At 46.7% G+C, this 13518-nt stretch overlaps 1 protein-coding gene across 1 annotated transcript; it reads right to left on the bottom strand.

Annotated features, from left to right (window-relative positions):
• Nucleotides 1-801: 801 nt before the first annotated feature.
• On the bottom strand, nucleotides 802-12375 carry atp8b5b (ATPase phospholipid transporting 8B5b). The gene is made up of 28 exons (XM_034547285.1): nucleotides 12351-12375; nucleotides 11507-11590; nucleotides 11277-11335; nucleotides 11087-11200; nucleotides 10743-10841; nucleotides 10562-10623; nucleotides 10330-10402; nucleotides 9986-10056; nucleotides 9753-9835; nucleotides 9323-9481; nucleotides 8112-8200; nucleotides 7788-7981; nucleotides 7468-7676; nucleotides 7334-7377; nucleotides 7065-7230; nucleotides 6666-6854; nucleotides 6070-6185; nucleotides 5811-5975; nucleotides 5368-5479; nucleotides 5040-5145; nucleotides 4570-4720; nucleotides 4019-4202; nucleotides 3667-3890; nucleotides 2948-3031; nucleotides 2561-2806; nucleotides 2302-2440; nucleotides 2084-2214; nucleotides 802-1363 (listed from the first exon to the last, which is right to left on the bottom strand). The coding sequence occupies exons 1-28, from the start codon at nucleotides 12373-12375 to the stop codon at nucleotides 1073-1075; spliced, it is 3669 nt and encodes a 1222-aa protein (XP_034403176.1). The 3' UTR covers nucleotides 802-1072.
• Between the last annotated feature and the right edge of the window lie 1143 nt (nucleotides 12376-13518).

The raw sequence follows: 13518 nt of genomic DNA, 5'->3' as shown, positions 1-13518 counted from the left end.
AGTCTGACCCCTCCAGGTTGTTTATCTTCTACTATATGATTATGGTATATAAAACAACAAACAATCTTTCACAATTTTTCCCAGGTTGACTTCCCAGATTTGATTTGCTGACTTGATTCAATGCCAATAAAGTCATTATTGAAATGAACTGGAAAAGCATTACATCAGTGAGCTATGGTGTTGGAAAATGTGATTTTAATCCCTCTTCTTTGCAATGAAAACATGCTTTTAAGCATCTGATAGATTACAGTGTGCATCCCTGCTTACAACTGTGTGTTGATTGTCGTTATAAGGAAATATATTGCAAGTGATACAGGAAATCGAAATAAAAACCTTGTGGGTCAGCAGGGATGTAGACTGCAGCCTGTGAGTCAGGGGCGGCGTTAGGCCCCCCCTAAAATGTTCTTCAACCCCTCCAAATAATTTGGCATTTTTGGCCTAAAAAAAAACAACTTTATTTTTATTTTGGTTATGTCATTAAATTAAACTATTGTTTCTCACATGGGCAAGTTTTTTATAACTCTAACATGCTACAGATGTGCGTGCATTCTGGTTTGTATTTTTTCTCTCCAATAGCCCATCATCATACTTAACCATTTAAATCCCGGGCACTAGGACCCTGGGATTTGGGAGTGACGCGAGTATGAGAGCTAGTTTATCCGTCTTTCCTTTACAAGCAGGAACATTATTTCTCTCTTTTCATTTGAGAAAAGTTAATATTTTTGTTTCACTATGACCCTGAATTTCGGTCTCTTATACTGAATGCAAGCAAAACTACAGAGCAAAATCACGCTCGTTCTGAATGAACCAATCTATGGACTGTCTGAAAACAATGGATATCTGGGCCCCAAACATGGGGGTGCAAACATGCCACTCCCCTTGGGGCTAAGCCCCGCCTTTCTTTAAATCCTAGAAACGCCCCTGGTGTGAGTGTTGCTGAAACACATGAAAGCCCCTGTGTGGTCCTTTGAGGTTGCATGTGCTGCCAAGTTCAACATTTTCACAGTGATATTCATCCATTAGATACATTTTTTTTTGGAATGTATTGAATGGAAACGTTCTCCGCTGGAAACTAGAACATGCGAGGTTCCCGCTCACTCTGCGGCGGCCGTTCCTCCGGCTCCTCGGCGATGGTGCGGTAGAGCTGCGGCTGATTCTGAGCCAGCGGCGAGTCCGTCTGCGCGAACAGCGCCGGTCGGCTCCTCAGGGGCCGCTTCAGCAGGAACCTCCGGGACGTCACCAGCTCGCCGTAGCCCTGCGCGTGGGAGAAGGCGTAGCCCGACCGGCGGGTGCTGATGCGCCTGGCGGGCGGGAGGCGGGGCTCCGGAGCCGGCAGCGCCTCCTTCCGCAACTTGTGTCTCACCTAGAGGACCGACAGTTAATGTGGACCTCTGGATATGGATACATGTTGCTGTTGATTATCATGCTTTGTCAGGGTCCACCTATCTCTATAATGTATATTCTTATTCCATAATGCGACCTCAGAATTATTAGAAGGCTATATCTAAATATCCTTAATATACAAGCGCCAGCTAAATCCATCACAGTCGTCACTTTAAAATCTTGTTTGATCTTGTTAATTCATGTTATGTTATGTTTATTATTACTAACCCAAGTTACTGACTACCTCACAGATGATGCCAGTGAAGGCCAATATTTTGATATGTAATCTAAGTGGAGGCAGCCGGTCACTGAATGTTTCAGTAATAAGATGTTTAACGCTATATGATACTCAGCAAGCTGATAGAACTTTATCAGTCCAACGACACAACATTTAAACATATTAAAATTGTTGGTTCATGGACATCAAACCAAGCAAATGTGACCGCAAGAGCCTGTGGGTATTCATCACATCCATAATAGTAACCCTTCTTATTTTAATTTTGTTCTGCTATTGCTGCCTGAACCCTATCCCTGTCGTCAATGTACCAGAAGGCCTGATTGGAACACGAGGGATAACGTTGGACTTTAAATTGGCCGCATTATTGCCACATAACATGTGTTACCCCTTAAAGAGCTTCATTTATTGAAGGGAGAAAAGGCACCGGGGCAGAAGACGTGTCGGCGTCGTGTGCCGTCTCACCTTGTCGTTGACGGTGGGCTGAAGCTGAATGACAATGAAGCGGAAAGCCACCACGGGCAGAATGCAGAGGAGGGAAGTCAGGAAGATGGTGAGCCAAACGTTGGGCTGGTTCAGAGAGTTTCTTGCCGTGCCTGGAATATCCAGACGTGTCAGACCGGCGGCAACAATCCCGTAGTAAAAGCGATTATTATCATATTGTACGAGCTGAGCCTACTCACCGATGAAGGGGAAAGAGGTGGTGAAGATGAGGAACATGCCGTTGCTGTACATGGTTAATGTGACGGCGAAGTAAGCGGCCAGGCTGCCCCAGACAAAGAACTGGTTCACTGCTGTCCAGTAGTGGGTGTCCAGACACAGCTGCAACACAATGCAAGAGCGCTTTCTTGTATTTAATTCAGCCGCACATAATTCAGTCGTTCATAATTGGTCAAAGCCAAACAAAATGGCATTTTGATGAATCCCATTGGCTGTCCCCACCTGTATGTTCATCACGATCAGCAGACAGGTCTGAGCCAGCAGAGCAAAGGACTGGTAGTCGGCGACGTCCTTGCCGTCGTCTCGGACCGTGTCGTGCATGGCGGCCCACGGGATGAAGAAGAGGATGAGGGAGCTGTAGCAGCTGTGCATCATGCAGTGCACGAAGGCCTTCTTACTGAAGTACAGGTTGAGCTGGCCCGGGGAGTAGAGCTGGGGGTACTGGAAACTCCAGCGGTCGTTCACATCCTGCAGGATCGGAGGATTGGAGAGATGGAGGGGAGGAGAGAGAGGGAGGGAGAGAGAGAGAGAGAGAGAGACAAGAGGATACAGGTGGGTTTGTGTAGTATAGATACATAATATGATATCAGACACTAACTTTCCACACACCTGGTCAAAGAGGCTCATGCCGAGGACAGGAAGTGCCGTGTAAACCAGATTGTACAAGGTGATGAACCACTCGTCGTACACCGTCTGTGAACAAGAACAACAAAGAGGACATTCAGAACTAATAACATTGGATCTGTTAATGTTAACATTACATTTGAGCAAACATTTTGTATTTTGCTGTAACATTGTTGTGTCCATGATGTCCATACAGGTCTCCGAAATCTCATTTGAGCTTATAGAGCACGTCTGTTGAGTTGTTCCCATAGACGTCATATGAGAGGTGACACATCCCGTTGGTTTGGTGACTGCCGTTTGAAGCCTCTAGTTCGGTACTTTGGCCGTCGACCATCTTGTTTTTTTTTGCAAGCAGAAGTGACATGAGAGGATGGAGCTAGGAAAAACTCAATGGCGACTAAGACATTTTTAGGCGACCCAAATGTTACAATTAACTAACAACGCCCTGAAGCATACCCTGCTTCTATTTGACTCTAAATGGACCATAATCTACTAAATAAACATCTTGCTGTATTGAAGAAGACTTGATATAGAGATTGAGATCATAAACTCATGTTTACGGTTTGTGGTTGAAAAAATGTTTTCAACCAGAGACGTCATTTCTCTCAACATTATTTTTAGAGTTAAATAAAGTGCCTCACTCGATCACACATTTCCGTTCCCCCCTCTGCATGTAACCCATTCAAAATGATGTGACATCATACCTGAGCAGAGAAGCCGCAGAAGAAGGCGTACCAGAAATGCACAAAGGTGAAGGTGAAGTTCTTGTAAAAGAAGTACTGCAGGAACTTGCACATGCGCAGGTAGGACCAGCGGCCGTGCACCAGCAGGAGGCGCTGAAGGTAACGGAACTGGGCGAAGGAGTAGTCGCTGGAGAGAACCGCCTGCATGCCCTCCTGACCGCTGATACCAACACCGATGTGAGCAGCTGGGGACAAAGACGCACGGTTCGCGTGATGAGTAACAAGAACTATCGGCCAAGTGTTCGCTTTCACTTCAATACGACTCTCTCGGACTCTCTCGGTTTCTGGCGGCGGCGCCCTGAGATGGGCTCACCCTTGATCATGCTGACATCGTTGGCCCCGTCGCCGATGGCCAGAGTGATGGCCTGCTTGTATTTCTTGACCAGCTGAACCACCTGGGCCTTCTGCAGAGGGGTGACCCTGCAGCAGATCACGGTCCGACACATGCATGCTGTCCTCAGCAGCTCCAGATGCAAGCTCTTCTCCAGTGCGAAGGCCTGAGGACCGGAGGGAAGACGGGATTAGAGGGTCAGGAGTAGGGTCCCCCCCCCTACAACACAACCCCACTAACAAGAAAACATTATTCAACCAGACACCAACAATAAGTCCTCAAGTAGTTAGATTGCAATATATATTAAGTCAAAAATACGAGAATCAGCCTGTAAAATAGCAACGTGCATTTTACAGGCTGCAAAGCCACTTTATATATATATACATTTTTAAAAAAACATAAAAAGAGAATAGGGCATCCAGCAGGACTTTTCCTGGATCGACGACACTGTACGGAGATAAAAGGGTCCAACATGTCTTGTTTATCCAGCAGCTGGTGAAGAATAGAACACGCGGCTGAAAAAGCCTTCCTACCAGACTGTGCCCATTAATAACTAGGCCATATTCGCCCTCCGTCTTCTCGTCCTCCACTCTCTCCGTCTTCTGGAGCCAAAACAGGCCGGCTCGACCCTTGATCACAGACGGCTCCTCCGCCGCGTCGGGACACATTTTCCTCCTCGCGTTCCTGAAGACGGGAGTCAAAGAAGAGCTCTGACTGGGTTTTATGGTCCAGATAATGAAAACATTGTGATGGATAATGTGAAACTGTGTAATTGATCCATGGTCCCTAGAGGATATAATTATCCAGCTGTTTAAAATACAGTTATCATTGTAAACTGCATAACTGAACGGCCCTTAGCATCTCAGAGCATCGAAGGTGTGTCAAATTGTGTCGAATACATTATTAGACGATTTGTCAGAGTTATATTAAATATGTTGATGTTGGAAAATGACCTGCTAAATATATATTCTTTGTATTCAATAGTCATTTCTTCGTGACGTACCGCAGCTCCTCTCCGACTGCTTCCGGCGTGTTGGCTGACACAACGAAGATCTCCTTCATCTCCTCTCTCAGCATGTTGCAGGAGTAGCCGATGTTCTCCGCCGTCTCTGTTTCAATACGCAAACCATACATCAAACATGCCAGAACATCTTCACTGTGTGACTCTGCTGAATCGACACATGAAACCGCGTGTTTAGATGCACCCTTAGAGCCGCCGAGGAGGAGATCAACCGTGAGAGAATAGGAGAATATACTCCTCATGACATTAGGCGTATTAGTACTAGAAATGTGTGACTCGAACAGGAACACGACATCTGTGGCTCACTAACCCTGTTTGTCACCAGTTAACACCCAGATTTTGATGTCAGCTTTAGCCAGTTGCTCAATGGTCTGTGGCACGCCGTCCTGCAGCTTGTCCTCCACAGCTGTCGCTCCCAACAGCTGGAAAAAAAACAAAAAAAACAACGTCAACACGATTCATTCTGTGTGTGTGTGTGTGTGTGTGTGTGTGTGTGTGTGTGTGTGTGACGCAACACTGTTTTCACAGCTCGTGTTCTTTCCCCTGGCAGACTTAAAACATCAATTTGCATTTTACTTGTGTTGGTCTGAGGCCGCGTTTCATCATTTCTCGGTGTCTTCATCGTTATGGATTTAACGTTATTATGTCGCAGGATATGCAGTATATTACACATTTTACCCAAATAAGCAGGCACCCACAGAACAAAGCCATAAATAAACCAGCTTATTGCTGAGCCAATCGATGTGGACTGACCATCAGGTCTTTCTCGATCTCTTCGTAGAGCTGATCGAGCCTCTCCTCTCGGTCGTCCATGGCGGTGCTGGCCTCATGGTGGCGCAGTTTCCACTCGTCCATGTAGCTCTCGTCCAAGTCCTTGTAGGCCAGCACCAGCGTGCGAAGGCCGTCTCCTGCATACTCCTGTTCCAGTGGGACCGATAAAGAATTCATTTAAAAACTTTACTTTCAAATAAAAAAACGCGGCGCGTAGAGAAAGTCAGACGGCGTCGCTCACGTTGAGGTGTCTGGTGGTCACTTCCATCAGCTTGTTGCAGGACGGGTGCAGTCTTTCATAGATGATGGTGTCTGCTCCTTTGCAGAAGAGAGTCAACTTGCCTTCCGGGCTACGTACTGGAAATCATGTTGGGAGTTAAATGGACCCACGACAACGACTTCTACTAAAGGGTTGAAGACACAGTCATCGGATCATTGTTTTAAAACCGACATCAGGCTTGATTTATTTTGTACCAAATGTAACAATACCATGCAATAAATACATGTACTGAATTACTTGTTGCGAAAATAATAGCAGCAACTGACACTCACAATTACCATGAATTTCAATTGAAGTGAAAACTGTTTTAATGCAGCAACACATTGGTCAGATTCTTCTTCTCGAAACATAGAATTGAATTGAACAGATCGGCCCCATTAACACGATAACCGCTACAGCCATTTGAGTCAGTATCGGCTCGATATTATTATATTAGTATGAAGGCTTAAATCACTTAAAAATCATTACGATCTCTCTTGAAAGTCTACAGAGACTCAAACGTCATATTTTGTCAACATTGAAAGAAACACAGTTGAACCAAACCTTTTCCCTCTCACCTATGACGGACATCCTCTTGCGGACGTTATTGAAGTCGAGGACGGCCAGGAGCTCATACACGACCTGCCTGCCCAGCTCCATGGCTATGATGGTCTCTGGTGTGCGCGAGCGGAACACAAAACCAAAGTTCCTCGCCGCGGTCACCAGCGCGCCCTCGTCGGGAGACTGGGCCTGGTAGTAGAGCTCGCCTGAGACGGCAAGAGAGGGGAGGGACCATTGCTGTCAGTCACTGGGTCCACTCGAAAAATGGTTTATAAGAGGAGGTAAAACATGTATAAGGAAACAAGAAAGAGAAGAAATCCACGCAATTCAGGGCCGAGCTCCGTTAAGATTTCCCAGGACACACACGCGTTTGTAACTCTTCTGTTTTAAACCTCTGCATCCACAAAGCCGCTCACCCTCTTTCTTTTCCTCGGGCATGACGGTGTGGCACAGAGCGAGCAGGCGAAAGAAGGCCCGAGCCTCCGGGTTTCCATCCCTCACCGTCTCCACCAGGCTGTGGTCGTGAAAGGAGAACTTCGGATCGGCCAGCCGGTTCCAGGAGAAGTCCACTCTGTCCGTCTTCTGCGGAGGGAAAGCAGCGAGACAGCAGAGACAAAGAGAGTTGGAGCGATACTCGACCGACCACAGAGATATACAAATGGTGCGTCTGGCATTCTTCTCCCACCTCTGTTATTTCCACCCTCTGTCCAGAGAAGTCAAACAGCTCCCCTGAAGAACAGAGAAACACACTCCCCAAGATCAGTCACTCGGCCACCGACTGGCGTGTCCGTGCATATAAACGCTGCATGAGCAGCTCACCGTAAGCTTTCCCGTTGATGGAGCACTTGTTGAAGGTCATGATGTTCTGCGTCAGGGTGCCGGTCTTGTCGCTGAAGATGTACTTGATCTGGCCCAGCTCCTCGTTGAGCGTGGTGGTCCTCGCCTGGGCAGGGGTGTCGCTCTTGGGGTAGTACATCTTCCGGTCCCAGTCTATGTAGAAGCTGTTCCCCAGACGGATGATCTCCACACTGACATTGACACACATTGAGGGGGGGGGGGGGGGGGGGGGGGGGGGGGGGGGTTAGTCACGACTGCCGTTTGTTTGTTTGTTTGTTTGTTTGTTTGTTGCCGTACCGCACCTGACGTAGAGCGAAATAGGCACCATCGTGTTGAGGATGATGACGTAGGACCAGAAGGAGAGGAAGGAAGAGAGGGCGGCGCTAGCCTCTTGATCACGAGGGAGGAAGACCGTGAACACCGAGCCCTCCCTCACCTCCCAGATTGCATTGCCGATGGCCAGAACGGTGCACATTAACGCCAGGAAGCCAAAGATCTGATGGAGTCAAGATATCAGACAAGATAAATCGATGGTATCAATCCGTTGAAAAATCAAATCCGCATTTCAATGTCAAGACTTTCTGTACACGTGAGCTCGGGTGTGTCTGTGTGGCAGCGACACTCACGCACAACACCAGCACGTTCATCAGGAGATCAATGCTCGTCCGTTTGAATATTGTCTTCCCACTGTTCTGCATCAGCTTGGTGTCGGGACCTGCAGAGAGTCCATCACTGGTTAATGTCCGTACGCTGGTGGATGGGATATACGATTGTGGCATTTGCAGAGACGGCGTCGAAGGGAAAGTCCGCCCCGATGTACTCTTGATCGGTTATTGACACGTAAGGAAGTTTGTATTCATAGTTCATAATTCATCGGTTCACTTTTTGGAGTACATGTAACAAACTTGGACTTCCCAACACATGCCCGTTAATTGCAAGCTGCAGAGAGTTTGATTGAGTCGTTTTTTAAATGTTTATCCAGTTCAGTGGTTGTTGGCTCTAAAAACATCTAATTCTGTTCCTCTGGATTCGTTTTAGCATATGAATTGTTAACTGAGCGCAAGTTGGTCAGCTAAAGTAGAGTTTATTTAATCTACTTACCATTAACTGCCATTATAATCTATCGATTCAATTCAATTCAATTCAGTTTATTTTGTATAGCCCAATATCACAAATTCTCCTCAGAGGGCTTTACAATCTGTACACATACGACATCCCTGTCCCAGGACCTCACATCGGATCAGGAAAAACTCCCCAAAAATAACCTTTCACAGGGATAAAAGGGAAGAAACCTTCATCTATCTATCTATCTATTTATCTATCTATCTATCTATCTATCTATCTATCTATCTATCTATCTATCTATTTATTTATTTATCTATCCATCTATCTATCTATCTATCTATCTATCTATCTATTTATTTATCCATCCATCCATCCATCTATCCATCTATCTATCTATCTATCTATCTATCTATCTATCTATCTATCTATCTATTTATATATCTATCTATTTATCTATCTATCTATCTATCTATCTATCTTATGTTTATCTTTGCAAATTATAATAATAATAATAATAATGTTTTGATTATTAATGAACTATTATTATTATAATTGTATGTGTTATTGTATGTGTTGGTCTTTTTTAGATACATTTTTCCTCCCAACTGGAACTGGTCGCACGAGCGCCCTGGTCCGTCTGGGGAGTGCCCTCTGCCTATCCAGGTCACTGTAGGTGATGTACTAGAGGGCCTGTCGACTTGAGTGAAGTTGGGGGGGGGGGGGGGGGGGTTACATGTTAGAGTTCTGTTGCTCGCATAATACAACTATTTACCTCCGAAGATGACCAGACCGAAGCACCACTCGGTGTTCCTCAGTGTGCACCCTCTGAGCAGCACCTTGTCATTGTCCAGGGAGTAGGTCTGCCCGTCCAGGGAGAGGGTTCCCTTGAACTTGTCCAGACGGTTGTTGGGGGGCTCGCATCGCACTTCACCTGAGAGAGAGAGAGAGAGAGAGATATCAGCAACACAGATAAGTTGTGAGTGTGATGTACTCATGAGGACAAGTAGGTATTTAGTTCTACACTTAATTGTGTAATTTCCATTGTTCGTACCTCAATGTTTTACCTCAGCTCTAACACAAAAGGGTGGATTTGAATGGAAATAAGTACAGAGAAATCCCAATGGCTCAACACTAATCAGCCACAAATACTGTTATCCCAGAATGTTCGACTATGTCGAACACATCTTCTGTCAGCTTCCCACCCTTGAAGCCAGCCAGCGCGTCGATGCCGTCCCCCATCTCTCCGGTTACCGTCAGGGCCTGTTTCACCTTCAGGTTGGTTTCACTGGGGGAGACACATCGAGAGGACGTGAGAGAGACCCGACGCAAAGGTGGGGGGGGAGAAATCCAAGACCAGTGTGAGGCATCGTCCGTCAGCCGCGCGCATATACACACACACACACACACACGCACACACACGCACACACACACTTACCCGTCCAGTTCAGCCGTTTCCACGTAGACCAGGTTGAGAGGCTCGCTGCTGGACAGCAACATGAGGTCGGCCTTAAAAAGGGAAAGTGTTAAAATACAGTGCGGACCGCCCAAAGTAGATCATAGATAAAGATTCACGATTCAATTCAATTCAATTCAGTTTATTTTGTATAGTCCAATATCACAAATTACAAATTTGCCTCAGAGGGCTTTACAATCTGTACACATACGACATCCCTGTCCCAGGACCTCACATCGGATCAGGAAAAACTCCTGATCCGATGTGAGGTCCTGGATGTGAGGTCCACGATCACGTTATCATTATCGTGACATCTCCATACTCACTGTGACGAACTGATTATTCTCCAGCCTGATGATGTCTCCAACCTGAACGTTCATCCATTTTTCATTTCTCAGTCTGCCAGGTAAAAAAATGAAAACACACCACGAGATCCCAAAATGAAATAACACATGACCTTTTGAAGCTCCAGAAAGATGGATATATATACTGTATATTTGTGCTTTAATCCTTAGTCAGAAGTGTGTAGCGTGGAATCTGGGTGGCCAGACGACTCACTCTCCATCGATGAGGACGTCCACCAGGCGGTTGTTCACCTGCTTGTCGCTTCTGTGTCGGTTCTACTCGGGGGGACAAAGCAGTGGAAATTTTTTTGGGGTTATCATTATTCCCGTTTGAGCAGAATCCCCACGAAGCGGCCACGTTTCAACGAATTCCCGGCGGGTCGATTCCTTCTTACTATGTCATCGCTGGCGTCTTTGACCGCCGTCATGGTCAGCACCAAGATGAGCGGGACGGCCGTGGTGAACCAGGACAGGGAGGAGATTTGCGGGATGAGCTGTCAACGGAACCGAGCGCACACATTTAAAAGGAGAAGAAAACAATTCTTTCATACCAAGCATCTGCATTATGTCTTATATTCAAATAGGCTAAATACCATCAGGTCAAAAGGTCAAATTTCCTGCCCCGAATTATTTGTGGACAACATTTGCAAAGACATCCGTCTCTGCCGCCATCGGAGAGCATACATGATCCCCTCTGGCTACCTGTGTGATATACAGTCCGCGTTGACACGGTATCTACCTGGAGGACCATGAGGAAGAGGAAGTAGGCATTGGCGAGCCTCCGGAACTGCTCGAAGAGGTTGAGCGGCAGGAAGGTGAACAGGTTGTATTTGGCGGTCTTGATGGCGTTGTCCTGCAGGAAGAGGGAAGTGACAGGTTGAACGGTGGCGGAGGCAGACGGACGCTTGTCTCGCCCCATCAGTACTCACGGCATAGCGGTAAGACAGGTTGAAGGGTCTGTCGTTGGCACGAAAGAGTCTCTCCTCCTCTGTGACAGAAAACACAAGGCGGATGAGGCGGGGGGAGAAATGGGCCGCTTTGATTGGTCGAGGACAACGTGCAGTAATGCGATTGGTCCACCGTGTGCTACAAACACGATGCGAGGACAAGAAGAAGAACCTTTTTTTCTTTACGTTTGATGCGCGTGGCCAGAGCTCACCTCTCTTCTCCTCTTTCCCACACAACGGGCCGAAGTGCGACGTTACCGACCCCATCTTCAGCTCAGCATCTCCACACCTGCCGCCTGGACAAAGAGCACCGCGTTTCACCAATCACACGCCGATCGCAGCCAGCGGGGCAAAGCGCCACTTCCTCATAGCTGGACCGACTAAAGAGAAACTGTGGCAGAAGTGAGAAGGGGAACTATTATATTTATTGAGGGTATTGTTTGCGTACAATTACGGTTCAGAACCCTGGTTTGCTCTTGCAGCCATAAAAAAAAAAAAAAAGCATTGAAGGTATGTTTTCATAAACGCCAGGCGGGAAAACACAGTCGGAAGTGCATGAGCTGATATCGAGCGACATCCTTTAGACTTTCTTTTATCTGCTCTGGGGAGCTGTAAATGCACGGGGAGGCACTCCCTTCTCAACCCTTTGCACCAGAGGGAAGTCTACGTCGCCACAAACATCAAGATAGGGACGTGACCGTGAACTCGCTCAGAATTGCTCTTTGAATACGCGGGCAGAGAAACAAAGATCTATAGTTTTTTGCTTGGTTCACCTGCGGATGAGTTAGGGTTAGAAATGCCCATCTTCTTTGTTTGTTTATATATATATAGCTCATTCCCATATTTGTTTTCAACGTAAGTCCAAAACAATTGTCTGTCGTCCACGTAGAGGACGATGGGACACCGTTTGTCATCAATACACTGTGTTGCTCAGCAAGACCCTGACTTGTTTCAGTCGCTCGCACTCTCATAACTAAGGACATTTGAAAACAAATGGGTTCGGACTTTGATTTGAAATGTGCCTCACATTACAAAAAGGTACACAAGCCTCCCCACCGGTTAAGTGCTGTACATCCACCATTTCGCCAACGTGTGCAAAACAGATGAAAAAACAAGCCACATACCTCATAAAAGAAAAGGAAAGACGAAGTGACTTCCTGTGCACAGTCCTGCACACACGCATAGACAAAGGAACTCAGGGCCCTCAACGGGACAAAAAAGAAAGAGGCAAATATCAACCCTCCCTTTGCTTTCGCCTCAGGTGATGTAAATCCAGGCGCCCACCGCCCCCCCCCTCCCGACCTCTACTGTGCTCTGCCTGGACCTCCAGGCCCCGACGGAGAACGGGGCTTGATCTGGGGCCTCCGGCAGGATGAAAGACACGCAGGATGGGACGACAGGTGAAGCGGCGCGGTTGTGATAGAGAGGTGCCTACAGTGGTTAGGTTTCAGGTTGAAGCCGGAAGAGCTGTGGGACAACCCCCCCTCGGCCCTCAGATGCCTAACAACTCAGGGCTTGAGCAAACAGTGCAGCGATCTTTGGACCTGGAGGAGGAGCGAAGAGTGGAATGGGGGTGTGGGGGGGCTGTAAAAACAACAGCACAGGTGCACGGCCCAATCAGGGGATGGCGTTCTGGGCGGTCAGGTGGCACACATCCTGTGGCAGGTGCACATGCTCGGACCCAGGGCTTGTTTCTTTTCCTCGCACAAGCATCTGTTACTTGAAGGATAGCGATTTTTTTTTCTTTTCTTTTTTATAAATGATTTACTACATGACATTATTGACATGATATTGTGATTTCATGGTGGACAGAAATGGAATTTATAATCTTGATTAGAACACAAAGGGAGGGCTGTGTGTCGTCCAGGGGATCACAGATGAACAGCTTGCTAAATTAGTTATTGTGTGTGTGTGTATATCTGCATGGATGTCATAAAACAGACCTGACCCATCATTTTAGTTGATACTGACTAAAGCGTGCCATGAAAAATGAAATCTATATCTAAGTGTATGTCTCCTTAAAAAATAAGTGAAATACGATTCTTTGCCAATTGATAATTTAGCCTTCGGTTTAAAACAATAAGCCAAAAATAACTGCGTGCACTGTACTACTAGAAACTCTCCCACGCTTTCTTTCGATCTTAAAGGGACAGTACGCCTTTACGACATTTAGCTTTCATTTGTCTACATTTGGAAATGTGTGTCCGACATTGCTACTCCAACT

The sequence above is a fragment of the Cyclopterus lumpus genome, chromosome 12 (assembly GCF_009769545.1).
Source record: "Cyclopterus lumpus isolate fCycLum1 chromosome 12, fCycLum1.pri, whole genome shotgun sequence".
Classification (NCBI taxonomy): Eukaryota; Metazoa; Chordata; class Actinopteri; order Perciformes; family Cyclopteridae; genus Cyclopterus; species Cyclopterus lumpus.
This window is presented reverse-complemented; position numbering and strand designations above follow the sequence as displayed.